Source organism: Ahaetulla prasina, chromosome 1 (genome assembly GCF_028640845.1).
Source record: "Ahaetulla prasina isolate Xishuangbanna chromosome 1, ASM2864084v1, whole genome shotgun sequence".
Taxonomy (NCBI): Eukaryota; Metazoa; Chordata; class Lepidosauria; order Squamata; family Colubridae; genus Ahaetulla; species Ahaetulla prasina.
Window position 1 is genome coordinate 366193036 of NC_080539.1, and position 27982 is coordinate 366221017.

Genomic DNA, 27982 nt, shown 5'->3' on the forward strand with positions numbered 1-27982 from the left:
GCTGCTGTGATCTTGTGCAGAGGTGGGCCCAGCTTCCTCCCTTGTAACCTGATAAAAGAAGATGTTGGATAACCATTTGTCGGAAGTGGTGTAGGGTTTCCTGCCTAAGCAGGGGGTTGGACTAGAAGACCTCCAAAGGCCCTTCCAATTCTGTTATTCTGTTCTATTCCAAAAAACGAAGCATCTCTGTTCACATCCCTTTCTTCTAGCAATGCCAAGGGTAAGCATTAGATTAGCTACCCTGTGAGTCACCTGGCCCAGCATTGATCCAAATTATGATTTAAAGTTCTCTGGTGTTTATAAGTCTGAGCTACCTTGGAAGCCTGCTGAACTGAAAGCAGCCTAAAGATGAAACACTCCTGCTGGTTTGAAAACTGAAGAAAGAATTTCTCTCAAAACGTCCAGAACATCAGCGGGCCAAATAATTTTTGTCCTAGGATAGTGTTTGTGTTTGTGACTAGTTTGAAAAGATTATCGAGTGATTGAAACTTTTTGACAGTTTATTATTAGCTTTATCCACTCGTACAATCACCAGCTGTGAGTTTTAAGCGCTTTACAGGCGATAAAGCAAAAATAGAGCAGCTCCTGTAAATTGAAAGAACAACTCAAGGTCCCCCCTCACAGGTGGTTGCTAATGTGGTATAAGCGAGTACAATGCACATACAAGAAGTAGCAAAAGTCTAATAAAAATTACGATGGCGATGCATCGTTCTTTTTTTTTTTAAATCTCCGTTTTAAACGTTTTCATCAAATTTTGTCATATAATTGATACACTTCCTTATCTCTATACATATTTACACTAATTATCACATTTCGAATACATATATTCTTTCATCCATATAGGTTATTTCGATATCTAATTCAATCGTATCTATCCTAACAAATTAGCATAAAAACTTACAAGCATTTTACTCGTCAATGGTCCTATATCCCAGCATTTCTCCCACTTTCCAGCCAATAATAAAATTTGTCCCAGATTTCATAATACTCTGAATGCATCATTCTTGAAGACGTCTTGAAGATGCTTCGTTCTTGAAGAGCTTTAATGAAAAGAAGGACTAGGGCTGACATGATAGCAGTCTTCCAATATTTGAGGGGCTGCCACAAAGAAGAAGGAGTCAAGCTATTCTCCAAAGCACCTGAGGGTAGAACAAGAAGTAATAGGTGGAAACTAATCAAGGAGAGAACCAACCTAGAATTAAGAAGAAATTTCCAGTCAGTGAGGACAATTAACTAGTGGAACAACTTGCCTCCAGAAATTGTGGATGCTCCATCACTGAAGGTCTTTAAAAAGAGATTGGACAACCATTTGCCTGAAATGGTATTCTTGCTAGAGCTAGAAGACCTCCAAGGTCCCTTCCTACTGTCATTCTGTCTTGATGGGAGTTTTATATAACTTCTAAATTTTTTCTCAATGCGCTGGACTACACAATGTGTTTTCATAGAATTGTGCCTTGCAGCAAGAGGCGCAATCTGTCCAGGAGCCAGAATGAATCAACACTTTCAGGCCGAAAGCTGCAACCTCCCGCAAGAGAAAATAACTTTAGCAAGTTCCTGTTCACCGGGGCGGGGGGGGGGGAAACGGATGTTTCCTGACCCTGTGTTTTCTGCCTTCTGTTTGTTGTGTAACTACCACTGGACCACAGCAAATTCCCTGCCTCTTCCATTTGGCCTGAATGAACCCTGTTTTTCCTATTCGCTCCCTATTTTGTAAAACCAAAACCATTCCATCTGGAGTAATTTGACAATTTCTTCAGAAGCGAATTACGGCAGCCACAAATCTTTGCCTGCTGGGTGATTTGTCAAGCTGGATGTGGTAGAAGACACATCTTTTGTTCCTTTTTTCTGAGAAAAATTAAATAGGGGCCCACCAAAATTCTTTAGTAGAGGAGTTGTAGTTCCTCATACACTTGATTCAAAACAATCCCAAACCACAACACTGCCGTTTATGCATTTCAGCGAGAAACCTGACTCGGCTTCCCGTTAATTGAATTGTGCAACCATCAGGATTTTACAGGTGAAAATAGAGAGGCAATTGATTAAACCTTGGGAGGGTTGGTCCCCCAAAGCACAGCGAAAGCTTCCATGAAGTCAGGTAGATTGCAATGTCTATTTGGATTACAACAACCGAGTCCCCCTTGAATAATTTTACACAAATCAGAAATTCAGAGGAATGGAAAGAACAAATTTATTAGGGCTCCTCCGACTCTTCAATTGCTTTGCCCTAAATATTATAAAACAATCTCGTTTTGGGAAAATGGAGATTGCCAGCCAAGCATTCCTTATTTGCAGACCACCTTAGTTCTTTCTCCTTCAGTCAAAAAAAAAAAAAAAAAGTAAAAGGAAATAAAGAGAACAAAAAGGCAAGGCCAGGCCATTTCCCTCCATTTTTTTTAGTTTTCTCTTAATTGTTCAAATTCAGCAAAAAGGCTTATTCTTGGTTTAAGCTCTGTATAGTAAAGACTTCAAATGGAACTTGCCCATTATGGTCGCAAGTTGTGATTGTGACCAGCCTGATTTCATGAACTTTTTTGGCAGTGGTTGTTTAAGCAAATGCCGCTTAAATGGCATTTGTTAAGCTGGCTGGGGAATTCTGCGGGTTTTATTTATTTTTTATTTTTTATTTTGATTTTTATACCGCCCTTCTCCCGAAGGACTCAGGGCGGTGTACAGGCAAAAATAAAACAGGCAATACAATGTACAATTTAAAATGCAAATTAAAAAACTTATTTTATAATTAGCCTAAAAAGTTTAAAATATATAATAAACTAAAACCCCATTTAAAATTATTAATAAAAAATTTAAAATCGATAAAATTTAAGCCAGCCCTGCGCGAATGAAAAGATGTGTCTTCAGTTCGCGACGGAAGGTCCGAAGGTCAGGTATTTGGCGTAAACCCGGGGGAAGCTCGTTCCAGAGTGTGGGAGCCCCCACAGAGAAGGACCTTCCCCTGGGGGCCGCCAGCCGACATTGCTTGGCGGACGGCACCCTGAGAAGTCCCTCTCTGTGAGAGCGTACGGGTCGGTGGGAGGCATGCGGTAACAGCAGGCGGTCCCGTAAGTACCCGGGCCCTAAGCCATGGAGCGCTTTAAAGGTCGTAACCACAGATCTTAAATTTGTCAAGGTTGGATACCCCTGTTCTAGAGCTACATCCGACAAATGAAGGGGTGTAAAACATATCAGGTAGTCAGTTTGATTTACCTGTTAAGGCACCAGGCTAGGAACCAAGAGACAGGGAGTTCTACTCCTGCCTTAGGCTCAAAGCCAGCTGGGTGACCTTGGGCCAGTCATTCTGACTCAGCCCTGAGAAGGAGGCAATGGCAAACCACTCTGGAAATCTTTCCAAGGAAAAGACTGAGTCAAGGGTCAAGACTGACTTGAAGTAACCCAAAAATAAAAAATCAGGGACTCGAGCGTACAAAAATAGAGAAATTGCCTGTTTTAAACACATAAAGAAAAAGAGTAATACTTCTGGAAGACCATCAGTGAAAGGAGGCTATGTACACATTTTACAACACACACTGTGAAGCAGATGACAAATTTAAAATCGATATATAGATAACGTTGATCCGATCACTGGCTATCATCAGTGTGATACCTCCCAATTACACACACACACTATTTACACGACAAACTCCTGTTACTTGGAATATTTATAAGCTTTCCAATTTTCTGAGTGGAGACGTGTAAGACTATAGAGGTAGTCCTCGACTTAACGACCACAACGGGGACCAACTTTCCATTGCTATGCAAGATGGTCGTTATGCGAGTCACACCTGATTTTCGACCTTTTTTTGCAACAGTTGTTATAGAAATTGTTAAGTGATTCATGCGGTTGTTAAGCAAATCCAGATTCCCTCATTGCCAGAAGCTGGGTGGGAATGACCGTGGGATGTTGCAATTATTGTAAATACATGATAGCTGCCAAACCCCTGAATTTTGATCGTATGACCCTGGAGATGCTGCAATGGTCATAAGAGTGAGAACTGGTCATAAGTAACTTTTTTCAGTGCTGTTATAACTTTGGTCACTAAATGAATGGTTGTAAGTCAAGGACTACCTGTTAAGTTCATCTCCAAGGAGTCAGAGGAATCAAAAAGGAATGTTTCATTAAATCAGAAGAAAAGTATTATTGAAGTCTTGTTGAAGCAGAAAGTTTGGATAGAGGAGGGTTGAGTGAGGGATAAAAAGTGGATTTTCCTTAGAACAATGGAAGAAAACTTTTCTCTCTTTTGGAAGAAAATATTTTTGAAAGGGGTTTGGGGATCCGCTAGAAGCAGGACTAAAAAAATTCAAAATGGTGGCAGCGCCAGAGAGACCAAAGCCCCACCTCCTTTTAAATGGGCGGGGCTATGATTGCTTGGTCCTTGCCACCATCTTGACTTTTTTGACCTTCTTTCCTGATACCCTTGGTACAAACTATGACTCAAGGATCGAAATGGGGATATGTCTAGGTTACATCGATTTCTTTTTGTATAAATAAGATTTTTTTTTCCTTTTGGTTTTAATAAATACCAGGTATATAATGTAGAGTCTGCACATTATTACAGATAATGCCCCTGAACGTTAGGAATTGGACAAATCACCCCAAAATAGATTTTCAGATGTAGTTCTCTTCAGCATCGTCTGTGTCCAAGGCATTTTTATTCAGAACTGTGGAAAGAAAGAAAGAACAAATTAATCCTTTTTAGTCATCTTTGACCCCACCCTCCATGTGGCTACCCTGAAAGGACAAGATCTCCAGCCCTTTGTGCAAACTAACTTGCCGTGCTAGGTTTCCCCCCCCCCCAAAGCCAGGCTTACCTGTACACCTTCCGTAATGTCGGATCCCTATGGATTGACCGAAGTAGCAGGTGGCTCGCCGTAGGTGGCATGTAGAAGGATAGGTCACATTGTTATTCCCACAGATTGTGTGGTCTAGGCTGGTGGGGTCTGGGCAGGGTTCAACGCGACACATCACACAGTGGGCACTCCCTGTCTGGTCCACCACGCAGGTGTGGGTTCCGGGGCAGACCACGCTGGAGCAAGATTCTGTTGCAAAGAAAGACATTGAGATCAACCTTGGGAGGTAGACAGTCGCTTGACATGGGAGGCTCCTTCCATTCCTATGGAACGCAATAGAAGGATGCCCGGAGTCATGGTATTTGGATGAGTGGCCCTATAAATCAAAATAAATCAATAAAACAATAAAATTGCTGACGAGGCCAACATTCCCTATGCCATCCAAGTAAACTTGCAAGATTCATTTTTCTCGCCATGTACATGTATACATCTGAATTAGACTGAATTGTTTCTCTGTGTCATATAATATATACAGGTATATGCATAATTTTGTATTTATTTATTTGTTTGTTTATTATTTTTCCCGAAGGCCATCACTCTGCTAAACAAATAATTTCCTCAACACTGTCAAACTATTTACTAAATCTGCACTACTATTAATCTTCTCATCGTTCCCATCACTAATCTCTTTCCACTTATGACTGTATGACTGTAACTTTGTTGCTGGCAATCCTTATGATTTATATTGATATATTGACCATCATTTGTGTTGTAAATGTTGTACCTTGATGAACGTATCTTTTCTTTTATGTACACTGAGAGCATATGCACCAAGACAAATTCCTTGTGTGTCCAATCACACTTGGCCAATAAAAAAATTCTATTCTATTCTATTCTATTCTATTCTATTCTATTCTATTCTATTCTATTCTATCATGGTTTTGTAGTGTATATTGGAGGTAGTGACCAGGGGTGAAATCTATTTACTTTCCTTACTTTCCTCGGAAGTGCACACGCATCACATGCGCACACAGACCTTCTGCGTGTGCGCAAAACTTTCTGTGCATGCGCAGAAGGTAAAAAACACATTACTTCCTGGTTAAAACCAGGAAATAATGACATCCGGGTGAGTGGGAGGAGCTTTGCTCCACCATTACTACCACATCGCCAAGCTTCCGGCCACAATTGCTACCGGATCGCGCAATCCGGTCCCATCCAGTAGCATTTTACCCCTGATGGTGATCCTTTGAGACCTGTGTGCAACGAAATTTCATTTTAATGTATGACAATTAGTATACATTCAAAGTGACAATAAAATTATTCTATTCTATTCTATTCTATTCTATTCTATTCTATTCTCTCACAAAGAATCAAAAATAACATGAGGGCAATATCCTCCTTGTTGATCCCATGATGTGATATTAAGACTCTCCTTCATCTGAAGTGTTTCTCAACCTTGACAACTTTAAGGTGGGTGGACTACAACTTCCAGCATGTTGGCTGGGGAATTCTGGGATTTGAAGTCCATCTAGCTTAAATTTACTAAGGTTGAGAATCCCTGATCTGGAGACTTCACTCTAAAACCCCTTTTACTGACATCTGGTTCAGGCAGCATCTTTGAATGTCATAAACGTAGGAATTTACCCCGCCTAATTATATGACCATTCGTTCTCCAATGCACTTTTTGTAATAGAATTTCCACCAAAGAAGACCTAAGACTCTGTCACTTTAGTTTAGTGTACAGACAAAAATCTCAGACATTTTTCGTTCTCTGACGACCCTCGTTTTTAAAGGAAACTACGTGTCAAGGAAAAAATATTAAACCATACACCAGGAACCGATTCATTTTATAGTGTTTTTGGCTCAAGTGAAAAGTATTGTGAAGCATTGTGTGATGCTCCCCAAAACAACAGTTGCGGGAAATAAAATTAATATCCTCCTTTTTACACACACAGTCTTATTTTTAGATATTTATTTTGTGCAAAATTAACTGGAAGCAAACTCTTCAGTTATTGCTCAACACGCAGGATATTAATTCAGAAGTTTTACCCTTATGCGGATGTCATAGTAGATAATAATCACAAATGGGTACACAGAAGCTCCATGTGGCCAGTGTTTAATCACGTCGGGTCAAAATCTATTAAAATACGGTGAATCGTGGTTAGATATTGTGGATCAGTCTGTTCTGCAGACCTAATTTGTGAGGTTGGCTTAGGGGTTTAAGCTCTGTGAACTTAGAAAAATGGGTTATATTCGGAAACCAGGTTATACACATGGTTTGAATGTGGCCAATGTATTGAGAGCCAGTTTGTTTAGTGAGTAAGCCATCAGTCTACAACCAGGAGACGGTGAGTTCTAGTCCCGCCTTAGGTATAAAAGCTGGCTGGGTGATCTTGGGCCAGTAACTGTTTCTCAGCCCAACTCATCTCACAGGGTTGTTGTGAGGAAAATTGGAATAGGAAGGAACATTATAGGTAAACCTCAACTTATGACGGCAGTGGAACTCAAAATTTCCATCGTATATCTTGATGATCGTAAATTGAGGCACCCTCATGACAGTGGGAAAATCCAATTTTTTTTACTACCGGTTCTGTGGGCAAGGCTTGGTGGGCATGGTGTGGCTTGGTGGGTGTGGCTTGGTGGGCATGGCAGGGGAAGGATACTGCAAAATCTCCATTCCCACCCCACTCCAGGGGAAGCATACTGCAAAATCCCCATTTACTCCTCACTCCTGGGGGAAGGATACTGCAAAATCTCCATTCCCACCCCACTCTGGAGTCAGCCAGAGGTGGTATTTGCCGGTTCTCCAAACTACTCAAAATCTCCACTGCCGGTTCTCCAAACTGCTCAAAATTTCCGCCACCAGTTCTCCAGAATCTGTCAGAACCTGCTGGATTTCACCCCTGCCTCGTCACCAGTCTGATTTTATGACATTTTTTGTGTCAGTTGTTAAGGGAACACCTTGTCCTCAATGGATGCTTTTGGCTATGACTGGGATGGGGTTGAGGCGTCAAAACTTAGAATCTGTGACATAAGTACTTTTGGGGGGGGGTGTCCATCATTACTTGGAACAGTCATTGAGTGACTGGTGATAAATGGCAAACTACATGTATGTTGGCTGCCTTGAATTATTTATAAAAATAACAAAGCTGGGATCAAATCTAATAAATAAATGTGTGATTTTGAGATTTCTAATAGGAAAGAATACATGTAGCTCAGGGTTGATCTGTGGGATTCTTGGTGCTCTCTGAGCTTGGTTGTTTTCTTGTACAGGGAGTCCTCGACTTACAACCATTTCTTTACTGACAGTCTGAAGTTACAACAGTAACTGAAAAAAGTGACTTATGACCGTTTTTCATTCTTACAATGGTTGCAGCATCCACACAGTCATGTGTATACTGCACGAGCCAGAAAGAGGACTGTGAAAATATTACAGACCCCTCACATCCTGGACATAAATTGTTTCAACTTTTTCCCTAAAGATGACGCTATAGGGCATTGGACATTAGAACAACTAGACACAAGGACAGTTTTTTTCCCTTCATGCCATCACTCTGCTAAATAACTAATTCCCATAACACTGTCAAACTATCTAGTAAAGCTACATTACTATTATTCTTCTCATCTTTCTTGTTACCTATCGCCTTATCTTCTTTTGACTATAACTTTGTTGCTTGTATCTTACAATTTACATTGTTTTATTTAGTATCCTAGTGTGATTTACGTTGTTTGTTTATTTAGTATCCTATGACTATCACTATCAAGTGTTGCATCTTATGATTTATGATGAATGTATTTTTATGATGTGATCATGATTTGTTGTTTGTATGTACACTGAGAACTTATGCACAGGAGACAAATTCCTTGTGTGTCCAATCACACTTGGCCAATAAAGAATTCTATTCTATTCTATTCTATTCTATTCTATTCTATTCTATTCTATTCTATTCTATTCTATTCTATTCTACGCTATGCTAAGCTACTCTACTCTATTCTATTCTATGATCAAAATTCAGACGCTTGGCAACTGCTTTATATTTATGATAGCTGAAGTGTCCTGGGGTCATATGATCCCTTTTTCAGACCTTCTGACAAGCAAAGTCAATGGGGGAGCCAGATTCACTTAACAACCTTGTTACTAACTTTAACTGCAGTGATTCACTTAACCACTGAGTCAAAGAAGGTTGTAAAAGGGGGAAAAATTCACTTAACAACTGTCTCACTTAGCAACAGAAACTTTGGGCTCAGTTGGGGTCGTAAATCGAAGACTACCTGTAGTCATTTTATTACCGAACTAGGTAACATCATCAGTGATGCCCTGCAAGGCAACCACCAGTCTCAGAGACCCACCAAGGACTCCACAGTTCAAGATCCCTGCCTGGAGATCAGAAACACCCATAGAAGAGAGGCACCACTCACTTTTGCATTGTCCTTGGTACATGACCTCCAAGTCAGGCTGGCCTTTGCATTTGGCCGTGAGAAGCTCACATTCATCTTGGTAGGTGAAACCATTGGAGCCGCATACTTGGAGCTTTCTGGGGAGGTTGGAGCAATCGGGTGCACAGACACACTGTGGGCGTCTATGCTTCATTTTGCAAACCTTGCCTGCTCCACAGTCCACCCCTTCGCAGGACTCTGGGTGAAAAAATAAAAACAAAGGGTCAACCGTTGTTAGAAGAAGTACTATAAATCAGGGTGCATCCCAGAAAGTGGAGAAGGACAAACCATTTGCGTTGCTTTCTTTATAAATAGTATTCATTTATAAATTATCATATAATAAATTATAATATAATATTCTATTATAAATAATATTCCTTGTGTGTCAAATCACATTGACCAATAAAGAATTCTATTCTATTTTATGCTATGCTATGCTATGCTATATTCTATTCTATATTCTATATTCTATATTCTATATTCTATATTCTATATTCTATATTCTATATTCTATATTCTATATTCTACATTCTACATTCTACATTCTATATTCTATTCTATATTCAGGGGTAGGTTCCACTTACCTTTACTACCTTTTTGCATCGGGATTGCGCAAGCGCTCACTTCACTTGCTTGAGCTTCTGCGCATGCGTAGATCCCCTTGATGATGTCATGGCAGGTGGGCGGAGCCTCCCACCGATTTTACTACCAGTTCTATAGAACCGGACCGAACCTGGAGCAACCCATCACTGTCTCTATTCTATTCTATTCTATTCTATTCTATTCTATTCTATTCTATTCTATTCTATTCTATATTCTATATTCTATTCTATAAATTATATATACTGTATATGGGTATACAGTATACTTACGGTCCTGTATACTTACGGGACCGTCTACTGCCATCTTGTACCTCCCATCGACCTGTGCGTTCTCACAGAGAGGGACTCCTTAGGGTGCCGTCAGCCAAGCAATGTCGACTGGCGGCCCCTGGGGGAAGGGCCTTCTCTGTGGGGGCTCCTATCCTGTGGAACGAACTTCCCCCTGGACTTCGACAACTACCAGACCTTCGGACCTTTCGCCGCGAACTTAAGACTTATCTATTCCGTCTCGCAGGACTGGCTTGAATTTTAATTTTTTAGTTGATTTTATGGGTTTTAATTTTTATTAATTTTATAGGGTTTGATTGTATTTTAATTGGGCCAAATTTAATAAGTTTTTTAAGGTTTGTTTTTAGTATTGTATGTGTTTCCATTGTATTTTATCTTGGCTGTAAACCGCCCTGAGTCCTTCGGGAGAAGGGCAGTATACAAATTAAAATATTATTATTATTATTATTATTATTATTATTATTATTATTATTATTATTATTATTATTATTATTATTATTATTATTATTATTAGTGCAATAGTAGCAAGTATCTATAGCTCGGGTGTAGGTCTCCCCTCCCTCCCTCCCTCTCTCTCTCTCTCTCTCCCTCCCTCCCCCCAACCTCTGAATTAAGAAGGAAACAAAACTGCAGCTGATATTTTCCACATTCATATAAGGATCTGCATCCGGGTTTTCCTGGTCCAGGTTCAAGCCCGTCATACTTGACAAATTTGCACTACTGACCAGCCACCAACGGGCTGACCCTTGTCCTCTGGTAGCTGAACCAGGGCCATTCTCAGGCCCAGGATGTGCTTTCCTACAGATCTGAATGCAGGCAAAAACCCTCCACTACAACCCAGCCGTGTCAAAGGAGGACCCCCCAAAATTGCACAAGATGTGTCTGCGCGATCAGACAATTGCGGGGAAACTGTATTTTGCCGGAAGGGATCTAAAAGAAGGAGAGTCACGTCGGCTGGAAAGGATCCTAGAGAAAGCTTTTATCAGACAATGGGCTTCCCTGTTTCGCACCGAGCTTCCGTGACATAAAAAACAAGAACAAACAACAAGTCAAAGAAAAACTGTCTGGGGAAACAGGAGTGGAGGGACGAGGGAAATATGCCTCTTCGGGCTACAGGGGAGGAGGGAGACAAATGGGTACATTGTATGATTGAGGGACCCCCAGGCAAAAAACTGTCTGGCGGGGTTCAAAGCAGGCGGGCGAGGTGTGCAAAACTCATCCCCCCACCCCAAAGCGCAGGAGTCTGGAGCAGACGTGTGTGAGCCTTTCGGGAAGTCTGGGAGAATGTTGGCCGGCAACCAAGTTGAGGGCTTCTCCCGTTTTTAATTTCTTTTTTTTAGGACATTTTCCGTGAGGTTGACGGGGACGAAGTCGAAGGGAGATTCTCTGAAGTCCGAAGGTGCCTTTCCTACCTTGGCCAGACAATCGATCTGGGGAGTGGGGGAGAGTAAAGGAAGGAATGTGGGCAAGTGGCGGGGTAGACTGCACCCCTTCATAGAGGTTCTACACGTAATCTTCGACTCATGACCACAATTGAGCCCAAAATCTTGCCCCGTGGGTGTTGCCCCGTTTTATGACCTTTTTTGGCCACACTTGTCAAGTGAATCCCGGCAGGTGTTAAATCACTATCATGGTGGTTAAGGCAATCTGGGTTTCCCCATTGACTTTGCTGGTCAGAAGGACCCAAAAGGTGATTACATGCAGTGGTGGGATTCAAATAATTTAACAACCGGTTCTGTGCCTTAATGATTTCTTCCAACAACCAGTTCACCAAACTGCTCAGAAAGTTAACAACCGGTTCTCTCGAAGTGGTGCGAACTGGCTGAATCCCACCACGGATTACATGACCTCAGGACACTGCAATTGTCACAAGCAATTATACCCAACGGGCATTGTTTTTGCTGGAAGCCAGAAGTAAACACCGGGAACCAGTAAAAATGCCAAAAATTGTGGTCACGTGACTGCGGGATGCTGCCAACAGCGGTAAATATAAGTCGGTTGCCGAGCACCCAAAATGTGATCACATGATCACAGGAATGTTTGTCTGTGAACCATCAACCAACCAACCATTGGTGTTGTAGATACAGGGTTTGTCGTAACTTCAAAGGGTCACTGATGGAGCAATCGTTAAGCAAGCATTATTTGTAGAGACTACCACTTGTTGGCTGGGGATTATGGAAGTTGAAGTGTACATGTTTCAAAGTTGTTGAGGTTGAGAAACGCCAAGATTCTGGGATATTCGTCATTTAAAGGAAGAGCCTAGACCAGGGGTCTGCAAACTTGGCTCTTTTAAGACTTGTGGATTTCAATTCCCAGAGTCCCTCAGCCAGCAAAGCTGGCTGAGGAACTCTGGGAGTTGAAGTCCACAAGTCTTAAAAGAGCCAAGTTTGCAGACCCCTGGCCTAGACCTTGAAGTAAAGGAAAGAATATAGTAATGGGACTTTTCAATTTAGGAGCGATGGCGGTTGGCTTCATAGGACTGGTTAGGATTCAGGGCTTAAAGTTACAAAACCTTCTACCTTTGCAGGGGTGGCAGCTCACAAGGCCTAAGATCCTAAGAAGGCCGATCTTGTTGTCTGGATGTGAGTAATTTGACCAGGCCATGTCCATATTTCCGTTGCCACAACAGTCTTCCCAAGTGACCCCCATCTGGAGAATCATTGTGCACTTGGCTTCCCGTCCTTGCTGTAACCAGCAGATCCCACCTGTAGGGAGAAAGGGGGACAACTGAGAATTCCCTCTTTTTTTATTAAAGTTTTTTTCTGTAAATAAAAAACAAATCAATTCAAAAGTTCAGAAGTTAGAATGGAAGGAAGGAAGGAAGGAAGGAAGGAAGGAAGAAAGAAAGAATGAATTTGGAAAATGGGTGCTATATTAATGTTTTAAACAAATAAAAAAATTGGGACTGACAAAAGGATCTGCAACAAAGTAGAAACATGGAGAACTACACAAAACTAAATATATATATATATATATATCACAAGGAGGATGTTTGCTTTGCATTTAACATATCTCTACCTAACCTATACTTTCTATCTACTGATTAGACTGAAATTAATCCTCATTTTCCACAGTTCACCAAAACATTGTAAAAGCCATTCTGTATAAAACAAAATAGGATCTAAAAATGCCTGCGGAAAATATGTTTAATTCATGTACAACAGACATACTGATTGCATCGAAAATTCTTGCTTATATTTAAGTAAGTTACTGGCAGTGCTGTTTGTATGAAATCCAGTTTTGACCTAGTAAAATATTGCTTTTGTAACTCCCGAGACCAGTTTTCTATTAATAGTAATGATTTCTGCAATTTGAGGATTATGTCTGAATGGCAAATATTTCCATGACAGCTAGATGACACCTTCAAATTAGAATAGTCCAGATATTTGCCATCCAGACATGGTAATTCTAGTTTATTTTCAGTAAAAGGATCAATAGGTATAAAAAAATGCTTGCTAAAAGTCAGTCTACAGATAGAACAATGGAATGGTTCCAATTAGCTTTCTATATTGCTGAGCAATATTGTAATCCAGAATTATTTTTATATCTGTATTCCAATGTTGTGCATCCTTGGCAACTTTACATGTGAGTTTCCAATTGTGGGAGTTGAAGTCCATACACCTTAAAATTGCTAAAATTGAGAAACACTGCGGCATTTTAAAAAGCCGAACCAGTTAGCCATAGATAATTGATTCCTTACCATATACAGGTAGTCCTCGACTTAGGACCACAACTGGGCCCAAAATTTATGTTGTTAAGTGAGCCAATTATTAAGTAAGTTTTGCCTCATTTTACAACCGTTCTTGCCACAGTTGTTAAGTGGATCACTGCAGTTACAGTTAGTAACATCATTGTCAAGTGAATCAGGCTTCCCCATTGACTTTGCTTGTCAGAAAGTCGCTAAAGGGAATCACATGACCACAGGACACTGCGACCGCTATAAATATGAATCAGCTGCCCAACATCCCAGTTTTAATCACGTGATTATGGGGATGCTGCAATGGTCCTAAGTGCGAAAAACGGTCATAAGTCATTTTTTCAGTGCTGTTGTAACTTCAAACGGTCATTAAGCGAATGGTTATATATTGAGGACTACCTGTATTTTTTTAACATAAAAATATAAGAGAAACAGCATGGTCTAAACCTGAATGTGGGATCACTTATCTAACAAATTTCAGTCCAAACCTGTTTCCTATTCCTCTGGTTAATTCAATTGTGACCTTCATTCTCCCAGCAGGTGTGTTACTACGGCACAGGTAGTTCGTGACTTATGATTAATCATTTAGTGATCATTCAAAGTAACGACAGTCCTTCCCAATGCTGTTTATGATCTAGATTCTAATTTCCGATGCTTCCCCATAGTCACATGATCACTTTTTGGCTGCTCAGCAACCAGCCCACTATGTACAGCACCCCGCAGTCACATGATCAGGATTTGTGACATGATCTAAAGCGAATCTAAATCGTGGGGCAGAGCTGTTACCCCCGCCCTTGCTGTTCTACTTACCTTAGCAAAGGCTTCCTAAGCCTTCTTTTTCAGCGCTGCACAGTAGCACCTGTTTAGCACGCACCGCGCATGTGCGCGCGCAGCGAACCAGTAGAAGACCTCAGAGGATTTCACCACTGACACAAACCACACATCATAGCCCGACTTGGCTAGACCCCAAAACTGAGAATGGAAAGTTTGCGCCTGATGGCCTCATTGACCTCTGCAGATCACGTATTCTAGCCTCAAGGCCTCAACAAGCTCCTGGGTTGAACCTTAGTAATTCCAAGGTCAGCCCCTTGGGGCTGAGCATCCTGGTTTAGACAGGGCCTCCAGACAGACCAGCTTTGTTTTGCTCCCAAAAGGGAGAAGCTTTGACCAACCGTAAAAGGAGCGGGTGGGTGGCTTAGGCGAGGGAAGAGCAAGGAAGGGACTGTGGGAGGTCTGTCTGGGACTCTTGATCCGCTGTTTCTCTCCACTTTGGAGGGAAACACAATTTCTCCCCCACCAACACCCGCCCGAAAACTACTCGACCCAGTCACAGCCAGCCAGCTGGCAGCTGACTCAAAAGGCTGTTTGTTTCTTAATCTTGTGAACTAATCACTCATTTCTTACAAGAGAGTTCTCTGCGATTTCCATCTCACTGCACCAGACGCTCCCACGTTCTTCAGCTTTTCCCAAAAATTGTCGACTCTTGAGTATGGCCAGGAGGCAAGATGGTGGAATCCCCATCGAAGCAAAGGTGGATTCTTTCAGCTTCGCCTATAACCTTTTAAATCCAACCGTGGCCAGTTGTGAATAGTTCACAGAGCGGCCTTGCACTATTTCGGACCCAGAGCCAAATGTGCCAGCCAGATGGATGGACAGCCTGCCAGGCTGTGCAGCAGCTTCCTCCACTTAACCACCAACAGATACGCACACACATACTTGATTTACACATTATTTCATTATTTGTAACCTCATGGGGACTAGCAAGCTTGCCGGCTGAATATAGGTAGGCAGTGGTGGGATTCAGCCAGTTTGCACCGATTCGGAAGAACCGGTTGTTAACTTTCTAAGCAGTTCCAAGAACCGGTTATTGGAAGAAATCTTATTTTGGTTTTTTTTCCACTTTACAGGGCTAATCCTGTAAGGAAGGCAGGAAGGAAACATTCTGGTGTTGTTTCTAGCCTCATCTATATTGCCCTGCTTACAGAAACTGCCTCTCTGGTTAACCCTTATTACATTGTAACAGCTAAGGCAAAGCGCCCATTGATGTGAGTGACGTTGAGTTGACCACGCCCACACAATCACATGACCACCGAGCCACGCCTACCCAGCTGGTCATTAGGACAGAGAACCGGTTGTTAAATTATTTGAATCCCGTCACTGTAAGTAGGCCTCCACTTACAACAATTCGTTTACCGATGGTTCAAAGTTACACAGCACTGAAAATAGTGACTTGTGACAGTTTTTCACACTTACGACCGTTGCAGCATCCCCATCATGACCGTACGATTAAAATTCGGACACTTGTCAATTGACTCATATTTATGACAGTTGCAGTGTCCCTGCAGTGTCCATGGGATCACCTTGTGTGACTTTCTGACAAGCAAAATCAATGGGGAAGCCAGATTCTCTTAACAACCACGTTGCTAACATAACAACAGCAGTAATTCACTTAATAACTGTGGAAAGCAAAGCTCACTTAACAAATATCTCACTTAGCAACATAAATTTTGGGCTTAATTGTGGTCATAAGTTGAGGGCTAGCTGTATTTCAAGGAGAGAAGTCGGTTGGCTAGCTAAAAAAAAGAGAGAAAAGAATTGTTGAATATATGACTCAATAGTTTTTGTGGCTGAGGATGGTACCCTTGCAATGTTGCTACTTTCTGATACTTTGCATTATTATGTATTGATGATTGTTATATACATCATTATGTGAAATCACAGCTGCTAGTTCTTTAATTGGTGTTGGCCTTCAAACAAATCAAGTTCTTCATCAAAAATCTAGGATGTTGTAATGTATCAGCATAGTATATGTGTAGATCCAAGCCATGTGACAGTTGGAAATTTTGTCAATGTGCAGATTTCCTACATGCCATCCAAGATTTTTTGGGTATGCCATCCAGTGTGCCAATAATAATAATAATAATAATAATAATTGTTGGTTGCATAGTCAGCAAGATGTTTAGCCTGGATTTGGCACTGCAACTGGGATACACAAATGAATTATAATTATCATATGCTTTACAGTTGTTCTATATACATATAAGGTAGAGGTTTCCTCCACACATATGTGCTAGTCATTCCCAACTCTCGGGGCAGTGGTGGGATTCAAATAATTTAACAACCGGTTCTCTGCCCTAATGACCAGCTGGGTAGGCGTGGCTCAGTGGTCATGTGACCATGTGGGTGTAACCAACTCAAGATCACTCATGGGCGCTTCACTTTAGCTGTTACAATGTAGGGTTAAGGGTTAAGCAAAGAGGCAGTTTCTGTAAGCAGGGCAATAAAGATGAGGCTAGAAATACCACCAGAATGTTTCCTTCCTGCCTTCCTTACAGGATTAGCCCTGTAAAGTGGGAAAAAAATAAAATAAGATTTCTTCCAACAACCGCTTCTCCGAACTACTTAGAAAGTTAACAACCGGTTCTCCCGAATAGGTGCGAACTAGCTGAATCCCACCACTGTCTAGGGGGCGGTGCTCGTCTCCGTTTCAAAGCACAAGAGCCAGCGCTGTCTAAAGACGTCTCCATGGTCATGTGGCCAGCATGACTCAACACCAAAGGCGCACGGAACGCTATTACCTTCCCACCAAAGGTGCTCCCTATTTTTCTACTTGCATTTTTTACGCGTTTCGAACTGCTAGGTTGGCAGAAGCTGGGACAAGTAACGGGAGCTCACCCCGTTACATGGCGGCACTAGGGATTCGAACTACTGAACTGCAGACCTTTCGATCAACAAGCTCGGCATCTTATCCACTGAACCACCGCATCCCACTATATACATATACAATACAATTAAATGTAGTATGGTTTGTCTCACAGTCGGCCAGATGTTCAGGCTGGATTTTAGCATTTTTATCCACCTATCAAATCCTTCTTGATATATACATTATTATATAATAATAATGAAGAAACAGCTGCGATCACACACTGCTCCCAGAAGCACGAAGCTGAAGCCTGAAGATGACGAATGAGACTTCGTTGAAACGTCGCCAAGACACTTCCAATTTTACATGGGACAAAACCCGAACAACCAAAGACCTACATACAAACACCCGTGAAAACCTCAGAAAACACATACATTATTATGTACATACATAAATCACAGCGGCCGTTTATTTGAATTTGTACGGCTACCCATTTCATCTAAGCAATTTAGGCAGCTCACAGCTGGTAAAAACAATCCAATTAAAACAAGCTTTAAAAAATATACGAACATATAAAAGCATTTTTAAATTACGTTGGCTTCCTATTTAATTTCCTTTTTGCCATGGGCATCACACTTATTCCTTGCCAAGCATGTAAGGTCTGGTTACATTTGAATCAGAAACTAAACACAAGCTTGGATCGCATGAGAATCTAAACGTACCATATGTGTGCTAACTTCACTGTAAACTGCACTGAATTCACCTTCTTACTGCTTCAATTCAGGGTTGCTCAATCTTGACAAGTTTAAGGCATGTGGACTTCAGCTCCCAGAATTCCCCAGCCAGCTATGTTGGCTGGGGAATTCTGGGAGCTGAAATCGACAACTTGCTTCAGAGAGACGCTGTATAATTTACATCTGGGAGGTTACATTTTTCCAATAGCAGCGAATCTTAGCCATTGCTGGATTCTCAAAATCAGAATCAGAAGGATCTCTTCAAACGGATCGATGTTATTAAAAGATATATTTTTTAATCCAGTAGATCAGTGGTAGTCAACCTGATCCCTATTGCCCACTAGTGGGCGTTTCAGCTTTCATGGTGGGCGGTAGGGGTTTTGTTCGATACTGAAGCACTTTCCTTTCTTTTAATTTAATTGAGTTTAAAAAAAAATTTCATAGCATTATTTAAAAACATTTTCATTAGGTTTTCATAAAACTCCCTGTGACAATTTAAATTTCTGAAAATATACTATTTGTATCGCCTGCGCATAAGTTTAGTTCATGTTATGTAAATGAAATTAAATGGCGCTATAGTGCGACCGCAAACAAAACAGCCTCATCCCAGAATAGCTCGCGCATCTCCCCCCACACCACCCAGCTGTAACAGACAAGCAGAGCTGGTAGCCAGCGCCCCCCCATTCAATCCACGATGCGCGAGAGGCATGCGCAGACGACGATACATGGCGCATTACTGTGGAACTGGTAGGCGGTTAGAAAATTTTACTATTAACAGAGATACAAAAGTAGGTGGTAGGTATAAAAAGGTTGACTACCCCTGCAGTAGATGAAGTGAGCTGCTGCTTACAATGTGGCAATGAAATTTATTAGTCAGGAAAGGTGCTACCAGATTCCTCCTGATTTCTTTCACCCTCATAGACTACTAATCTGGTAGTCTTCCTGTAACGTTTTCTAGCTGTTGCCATCATTACAGTGCATCCTGATGTTGTTACTTAGTTTGGTGGCGAAATGGTTTCAACAAAACAACCAAATTCTGGGAACTCCAAAAACTCAACAGTTCCATTTTTATTCTGTTTTCCAGGTGGAAAGAAAAGGGGTGGGGTGAGAGATGAGGAGAGGAAAGGAAAGGACACCAAGAAGAGTTGATTGCCAGTCAGAGTAACCTATTCAGAGCTACAGGTGGTCCTCCACTTAGAACAGTTCACTTAGTGATTGGTCAAACTTACAACGGCATCAGTGGAGGAATTCAGATTTTTTTACTACCGGTTCTGTGGGCATGGCTTGGTGGGCATGGTGTGGCTTGGTGGCTGTGGCAGGGGAAGGATAATCTTCATTCCCACACCACTCCAAGGGAAGGTTACTACAAAATCCCCATTTTCTCCAGATCAGCTAGGACTCGGGAGGCAGAGAATTTTTTTTTTATTTGCATTTATATCCCGCCCTTCTCCGAAGACTCAGGGTGGCTTACACTATGTTAGCAATAGTCTTCAACCTATTTGTATATTTATATACAAAGTCAACTTATTGCCCCCAACAATCTGGGTCCTCATTTTACCTACCTTATAAAGGATGGAAGGCTGAGTCAACCTTGGGCCTGGTGGGACTAGAACCTGCAGTAATTGCAAGCAGCTGTGTTAATTACAGACTGTTTTAGCAGTCTGAGCCACAAGAGGCTCAGAATAGATGGGGATGGGGACAGTTAGAGGTGGTATATAACAGTTCTCCAAACTACTCAAAATTTCCGCTACCAGTTCTCCGGAACTGTCAGAACCTGCTGAATACCACCTCTGAACGGCATTAAAAAAAGTGAGTTATAACCATTTTCCACATTTATGATTGTTGCAACATTCCCATGATCCTGTGGTCAAAATTCAGACGCTTGGCAACTGGTTCATATTTAAGACGGCTGCAGTGTCCCGAGGTCATGTGATCACCTCTTGCAACCTTCTGATGAGCAAAGTCAATGGGGAAGCCAGATTCACTTAACAATTGTGTTTACTAATTTAAGAACTGCAGTGATTCACATAACAACTGTGGCAAGAAATATTGTAAAATGGGGCAAAATTCTCCTCGTTTAGCAACAGAAATGTTGGGCTGAATTATGGTTGTAAATCGAGGACTACCTGTACGTAGATATGTCTTTTAAGGTGAGCTATTTTCCTGTATTGTACAATCAATAAAGAATTCTATTCTATTCTATTCTATTCTATTCTATTCTATTCTATTCTATTCTATTCTATTCTATTCTATTCTATTCAAACAAGCATAAATCTTAGCTGTGCATGCTACACTAACAGTTTATTTGGGCACTTAACAACCAGAATTTATTTAGGATGAATCCAGCATCTTGTGGGCATGTGATCACCATTTGCGAGCTCCCCAGCCAAATTCTGACCAACAAAGTCAATGGGGGGAAGCTGGATTTGTTTAACAATTGCATGATTCATTTAACAATTGCAGTGATTCACTTAACCACTATGACAAAACAAGTCATAAAATTGGACTTGACTCACTTATAAACCACCTTGCTTAGCAACAGAAACTCTGCTCCCAATTGTGGTCATAAGTCGAGTATCTGTATTGCCAGCACCTGATATTCAGAGATGGATTGATTCTAAATAAGGAGATTCCATTTGTGTACTATAGCAGGAGTCTTCAACCTTGGTCCCTTTAAGACTTGTGGACTTCAACTACCAGAGTCCCTCAGCCAGCAAAGCTAAAAGGGACCAAGGTTGGAGACCCCTGTACTATAGCATGTTAACCAATAATGGTAAACCTATCTTAACATTTGTCTTTTATTTGAGAAGAAAATAGCTAAGGATTACAGACATCTTCGTCTTGTTTTCCAAGATAACATTCCTTGTGGATATATATCTATTTGATCCTTTGCTCCAGTGAAGTTATGAACTTCCCTGCTAGATAATGGAAGCGAGGGCTGGGATATTACTTTGGATAGAAGGAACTGAAATTCTTGCTCTGCTTTTCACAAGAGTTTTTTTTTTTTAATCCAAAATAGTCTTGTTAAACCAGCTAGAAGTTAATCTCCCTAATGTGGTCCTTAATTTGTTTTTAAGCAAAAGAGGAAATGTCACACTTGTAAAGTTAGATAGCTGGATTCCAAGTGGTATTAAGATGTGGTCTCCCAAACTCTCTCTTGGCCGGAGAACTGTCATTAAATTTGATATTTTCCACTCTCTAAGCCTTTCTGAAAGGACAAATGTTCCATCAATCTTTCGCCTTCTCATTCAGCCATTCTCCTCAGCTTCTAAACTTTGCAGCAAAAAAAAAAAAAACTGAACACCTGGGCTCCTATGAAACAAAACTCTTCCACTGCAGGAGACACAAGGCTCCAAGCCAAGAGTATTTGTAATTTTAGAGTTGTTGCATGGGGGGGAAAAAAAATACAAACTGCAATTCCATCCCCAAACAAAACAAGCATCTGGAAGCCAGGGTTGACGGCTCATTTGCTACCTTCCCTTCAAAGAGGCGGGTTTTTGCGCAACTCTTTGCAAAAAAAAAAAAGGCTCACAGACAAAGTTATGCAGAGAGATTAAAAAAACCTGGACTTCAAAGGGGGCCTTTTCTTTTGAAGATTGCACCTGGTTTGGGAGTTTGAATGCTGTCTCAGGGAGATAATTTTTTTTTTTACCCCCAAAAATATATTATTGGTTCAGTGGGTTGTGGGCGGGAAGGGAGGTGAGAGGAATACATTTTCACTGAAAACATCCCAAACAAGCAGTGTTGAAATCTGCACAGCCCGTGCTGAATTTCAAATTTTGGCTCAGAATTACAGTATACAGTAACAAAGTTGGAAGGGATCTCGGAGGTCATCTAGTCCTACCCCCTGCTCACGTACTAGGAATTTGAATCACCAAAATGCCGACCTTTCTGATCGATAAGCTCAATGTCTTAGCTACTGAGCCACCTAGTCAGGCTAATTTTCTCATCCCTTATGGAAAGTCCTTGTTATAATTAAATTTTTTTAAAAAGCCATCAATCTCCTGCCCTTTAGTAGCATCAAACTGTGCCTCCTGTAAGGTAGTTTGTCTCCAAACCAAGATCAGTCCTAAATAGAGAAAACCATGATGTAACAAAAGCATTAGTTCTTACAGGCACTTCTCGTGTGACCAGACACTACAGGTAATCCTGGATTTATGACCATAATGGAGCCTGTCCATCATGATCAGGGGTCTCCAACCTTGGTCCCTTTAAGACTTGTGGCCTTCAACTCCCAGAGTCCCCCAGCCCTGATCATGATTGTCCCAAAGGTGCTTTTTCAAAAAAAGAATATTTTTTTGAAAAGAACCTGGATGACTGAGAATCTTCATAGACATTTGTCCATGTAAAATGGATCAGTCATGCAATTGACCTGATTTTATGACCTTTTCTGCAGCAGTCATTAAGTGACTGCCGCAGTCATAAGGCGACCACTGTGGTCGTTAAGCAAACACCACAGTTGTTAAGCAAACCAATGGTTTGCTATCCAAGTACTAACCAGGTCTAGAGGTGGAGCTCTTACCTCATAATCAGGAGGTTGTGAGTTCGATCCTAGGTCGAAGCAGATATAGAGTCCCCTGCTTGGGCAGGGGGTTGGACTAGATGACCTGAAAGGTCCCTTTCAAGTCTGTTATCTGACTTAGCTATGGGCACAGTTTTGTTGAAAACCAGAAGTAAACATTGATTTTTAGACATTCATCAGTCATGTATTGACTACAAATGCAGCCGTGTTGCCGAGTGCCCAAAGTTTGGTGACCCGGGGGGAGCGCAATGTCAGAATTTTGAATATTGTTGTAAGTAGCCCCAAATTAGGTCTTTAGTAATTTCAAACAGATGCAAAACAATTGTTCACAAATCACAGACTGTTGTAGATATGAGCTTGGATTGTGGACAGATTTGGTATAATAGAATAGAATAGAGCAGAATTTTTATGGGCCAAGTGTGATTGGACACACAAGGAATTTGTCTTAGTGCCTATGCTCTCAGTGTACATAAAAGAAAAGATACCTTCATCAAGGTACAACATTTACAACACTTAATGATAGTCATAGGCTACAATTAAGCAACCAGGAAACAATCAATATCAGTATAAATCATAAGGATACAAGCAATAAAGTTACAGTCATAAGTGGAAGGAGATGGAACAATGAGAAGATTAATAGTAGTGCAGATTTAATAAACAGTTTGACAGTGTTGAGGGAATTATTTATTTAGCAGAGTGATGGTTTTCAGGGAAAAACTGATCAGCCTCTGAAAAGTAACACTGATTTAAGAGATCCTTCAAAAAAATCTGGTAACACTTATATTATACCTGTGCATTTTGTTTTTGTTTTTTTGCCTAAATGTAGAACCTGACTTTTTTCACCATTGAATTTCATTTTGTTAGATAGCGCCCAATGTTCAAGTCTGTCAAGATCCTTCTGTATCTTAAGCCTATCTTCCGTAGTGTTGGCTATTCCTTGAGGCTGCATTGACCTGATACTTACTGATTTACCACATGATGCCCCCGCAATGCATTTTGAGATTGTCCAGAAGGATGCCAGCCATCTTTCTTCTCTGAAAGCCATGGACTAGTTTATGTGAAACAGAAAAAGCACTACTGGCTGGGGAATTTGGGGAGTTGAAATCCACATATCTCAAAATTGCCAAGGTTGGCAAACACTGCTATAGATACTTAGAACTGAAACCATGGCCTTGTACATAGAGAAACAAGTGCTTTGCCTCTATGATATCCTTTCCTTATACCTAAGTTTCTAGCCCTCACGGATAAGAATAAAGAGATTCCAAGTTAGCAGAGATGGCTAAATTGACCGCTTTGATTAAAGAAAACAGCACAACTACTTTTCTTTCTACTTGGAAACCACTTCTGGACTTTGTGCTTGAGGTGGAAAAAAATGAAACTTGATTTGGGTTTTACTGATTAGATAGATTTGTTGTTATAGAAATGGCTAGTTTATACTATTATATCAAAGCAAAAAAGAAATACTTTTTCTTTCTTTTTTTTCCCCTTTTCCCTACACTTTTCCCTTCCCTTCTCCCTCCCCTATTTTCCTACTATTTTCATTTGTATTTTTGTATTTGATATTATAAACTAATAAAAAAAAATATTAAAGAGACTCCAAGAAAAAGGTCTCAGCAGGGGGCAGCACCTGGCTGGACTTGGAAATAAACAGAATCAGACATAGTTAACAGATTACCCAGGGGCTGAAGCTAGTGGAGAAACCATCTCATAAAAAAGCAATGGCAAACCATTTTTACGCTAGGAAACCAAATATGGTATTCTTCAAGAAATCCTTGAAAATTTTCCCTTTACAGGTCATCCTCATACCTGTAGTCCTGTAGTCATCCCCTTATGACTACAATTAGGACTGGAAAATTTGTCACTAAGCAAAGTGGTCATTAAAAGAGTCACACCAAACTTCATATTTTTTTTTTGCCTAGGTAGTTAAGTGAATCTGGCTATCTCGTTGATTTGCCTGTCAAAAAGCAGGCCAGGAAGATCACAGTTGTCAATCACCTGGCTCCGTGATGCTGCAACTTCTGTAAATGCATGCCGGTTGCCAAGTATCCAAATTGCGATCACATGACCACAGGGCTGCTGTGCTGATCTTAAGTGTAAGGATAGGTGATAAGTCACTTTTTTCAATGCCGCCATAAGGTTGAACAATCATTAAACAAATGATCGTAAGTTGAGGACTACCTGTCTTTTCCCCTTTATGACAAGAGAGTCCTCATGTTCAGTGTTGCCGTTCTCTGGTGTTTCTCAACTTCGACCACTTTAAGATGTGTGGACTTCAACTCCCAGAATTTCCTTGGCAATAGGACTTCAACACAATCCTAAAGCAGGGGTCTCCAACCTTGGCAACTTTGAGACTTGTGGACTTCAACTCCCAGAGTTCCTCAGCCAGCTTTTGCTGGCTTGAGGAACTCTGGGAGTTGAAGTCCACAAGTCTCAAAGTTGCCAAGGTTGGAGACCCCTGTCCTAAAGTGGCCAAGGTTGAGAAAACGTTGTTCTAGGGAGCTGACTCCCACACTCTACTCCGTAATTTGGAAATCAGGGATGAAATCTACTTACCTTCTTTACTGGCTCGGGAGTGTATGCGCCGCCTGGCGCGCTCATATCACTTGCACACCCGCGTGTTACATGAGCGCGCATACCTTCTGCGCATGCGCAGAAGGTAAAAAACACATTACGTAAAATGACACCCAGGCGGGTAGGCGGAGCTTTGCTCCTCCATCGCTACTGGATCGCCGAACTACCAGTCGCTACCGGATCGCGCGATCCGGTAGCATTCCTCCCCTGATGGAAATGCAAGGATTGAAATGTGTGCATTCTGCACATCAAGACTAGTGCTTTATCCCTCCTCTCCCTTCGAAAACTGCTTTTGGTCTAGTGGTTAAAGCACCAGGTTAGAAAGTGGGAGATGTTGAGTTCTAATCCTGTCTTAGCTATGAAATCCAGCTGGATGACCTTGGGTGAGTCCCTCTCTCTCACCCAATCAACTTCACAGGAGTGCTGTTGTGCAGCGAATAGGAGGAGGAAGGTGTGTTTGGATATGTTCGCCAGCTTGAGTTATTTATTAAAAAAAAATAAAAGCGGGATATAAATATATTACAATTTTAAAAAAAATATTCCTCCTTCCACAGCATTTCTTGAAGGTGTATGGGACGGTGATCTTTCACTCTGCTAAAACCCACATACAGAACCATTAAGACCCTTGCAGCCAGTACAACTCTGATAACACCAAAATAATCAATTTTATGAAAAGGCCTAAACTTTGCCCGGCTGCAGTTCACTTCACCAGATGCTTAGAGAGGCTAGATGGATGGAGGATTTAAACTGGTCAAAATTGGCCACTTCTTTCATCTGGGTAGCCCATTTATGCATTTGATGAAGTGAACTGCAGCCCATGGAAGAGTAGGTCTTTATGCCAGCAAAGTCTTAATCTTTTGCCACCGTAGACTTAAGATAGTTCTCCTCTTCCTAAATCCCAATGCCGTAGCTGTTTTCATCTCTGGCCAGTTTCAGAATGTGAGAATCTACAGCAAGACAAGAATGATGTCCTTAAAACAGTACCTTGAAATGAGAAAAAGATGTATGTATGGCCAGGCAACTAGACTTAATACTGTATTATAGTGCAATGTATTTAATTTGATTATTGAATTAGGCACAGCATATCGGGTGAATACAGCCAAATATCTTTGTATTCAGGACATGAAAGGAAAGTGGTGGCAAAAAGAGAAGAAAAAAAGCCAAATAAGCCTTTTGGTAATAAGAATCTTATTCTTATGTTCTTCAGGCTCTTTAGAAATGTACAAAATCTAGTGCAGACTTACAGAGTAGAAGTGGTGCACATATGAGTATAAATTTGTGCATCTCTATAGTATAATTTGAACTCAAATCATGCTAGCTGGGGAATTTTGAGAGTTAAAGTCCAAACATCTTCAAGTTGCCTAGTTAAAAAACACTGGTGTAGCTTATTTTACTGTATATACATTTTGGGTTCGCGATATTCCAGACAATCATGAGTTGGCAGCAGAGAAACAGGGAAAACTAGAGGTCATCTAGACTTTGCAATTCAGAACTGGCAGCATTTAGATGAAGACAATTATTAATTTTAAAAGTCCCCCAAGAGCTAATCCCTACTCATTCTTAATAAGAAAGACCTATTATATAAAAATTGTCTTCTTCAAACCCAACTAGGCCAGGATTTAAGACAGAATTCAACTCTTCAGTATTAAAAATACAGTTCTATGGAGTCCCTGTCCCTCTACGGTTAAAGCTTTATTTAAAGTCCATTCAATTTTCACTTATTAGTGCAGTTTTTAAGGGCACCCATGCTTCCTCTGCAGCAAGTCGGAATTACCTAGCTCTTCTGATTTTTACCTGATATGGGAATTCTGACCTCTGCACATGCTTGTGTGTCCTCTTATTTTCCTGATCCCCTTCAAGATCCAATAATTTGAAGACTTGGTGACAAAAAGGGAGTCTTGGGAAATTCCCCAGTATCCTTGGTGTCCTCAATACTCAGAGAAAAAGAGAGAAGCAGGGAAATTTCAGTCTCCCAGGTTCTTACCTGTGTTAGTGTCTCCCGATGCCAGGTACAGCAAACTTGAAAGCATAAGATAGGTTTTCATGATGCGACACTAAAACAAAACAAAAAACAGAAAAGGAGAAGGAGAAGGAGGAGAAGGAGGAGAAGGAGAAGGAGGAGGAGGAGGAGGAGGAGGAGGAGGAGGAGGAGAAGAAGAAGAAGAAGAAGAAGAAGAAGAAGAAGAAGAAGAAGAAGAAGAAGAAGAAGAAGAAGAAGAAGAAGAAGAAGAAGAGAGTGATAATAAAATGTATGAGAAGGTTTTCCCTACTATCTCCACAACTTTACTGGGAGTGCAGTTTCTGCAAAAGACAGAGTAAGTTAAGAGTTGTCTAAGCCGTATCTATTTTGCAATAATCCAGTGGGCTTCCTCGTTGCCTGCTCCTTAAGAGAGGATGATTTCTCCCACCCCAAAGGCTTAACTTCACCCTCTATATAAAGTGGTGTGTGTGTGTGTGTGTGTGTATGTAAGTCTGCGCGGTCTGAATCATAACTCCAGAGAAGGCGGCGTTGGGCAGCAGCCAGCAATGTGTCGAGGGGAGGGTATTGTGAGTATGTCTCTCTGAGGCCTGCCTGGATGCGGTTATAGCCAAATCATTGTTGGAACCATCCTTTTTTACAACTGCAGGGCAGTGGATTTGGGACTTGAGTTTTTCAGCGTGAAAACATGCATTTGAACAAGAGAAATGCAAGAGGTTGACCAGACG

General features: G+C 41.1%; 1 protein-coding gene across 4 annotated transcripts; it reads right to left on the reverse strand.

Annotated features, from left to right (window-relative positions):
* Nucleotides 1-482: 482 nt before the first annotated feature.
* On the reverse strand, nt 483-27697 carry FSTL3 (follistatin like 3). Of its 4 annotated transcripts, none has more exons than XR_009152760.1 (6): nt 27261-27696; nt 12629-12814; nt 9202-9417; nt 4804-5031; nt 4516-4653; nt 483-1139 (listed from the first exon to the last, which is right to left on the reverse strand). XR_009152760.1 is itself a non-coding variant. In XM_058163490.1 (6 exons), the coding sequence occupies exons 1-5, from the start codon at nt 27319-27321 to the stop codon at nt 4601-4603; spliced, it is 744 nt and encodes a 247-aa protein (XP_058019473.1). In that variant the 5' UTR covers nt 27322-27697; the 3' UTR covers nt 483-1192; nt 4587-4600. The 4 variants fall into 4 exon arrangements, 3 of the variants coding, with proteins under 3 accessions (XP_058019473.1, XP_058019472.1, XP_058019471.1); XM_058163490.1 differs by having other exon boundaries at nt 483-1192; nt 4587-4653; nt 27261-27697; XM_058163489.1 differs by having other exon boundaries at nt 4587-4653.
* Nucleotides 27698-27982: the final 285 nt, after the last annotated feature.

What these genes read in the sequence shown, in the direction of transcription:
- FSTL3 (XM_058163490.1), bottom strand. Translation starts at nt 27,321, where the DNA reads ATGAAAACCTATCTTATGCTTTCAAGTTTGCTGTACCTGGCATCGGGA. An exon ending in ATCGGGAGACACTAACACAG is followed by an intron (nt 12,815 to 27,260) that starts GTAAGAACCTGG and finishes TTCTCCCTACAG; the next exon opens with GTGGGATCTGCTGGTTACAG. An exon ending in GAGCTGCCACCCCTGCAAAG is followed by an intron (nt 9,418 to 12,628) that starts GTAGAAGGTTTT and finishes TTTTTCACCCAG; the next exon opens with AGTCCTGCGAAGGGGTGGAC.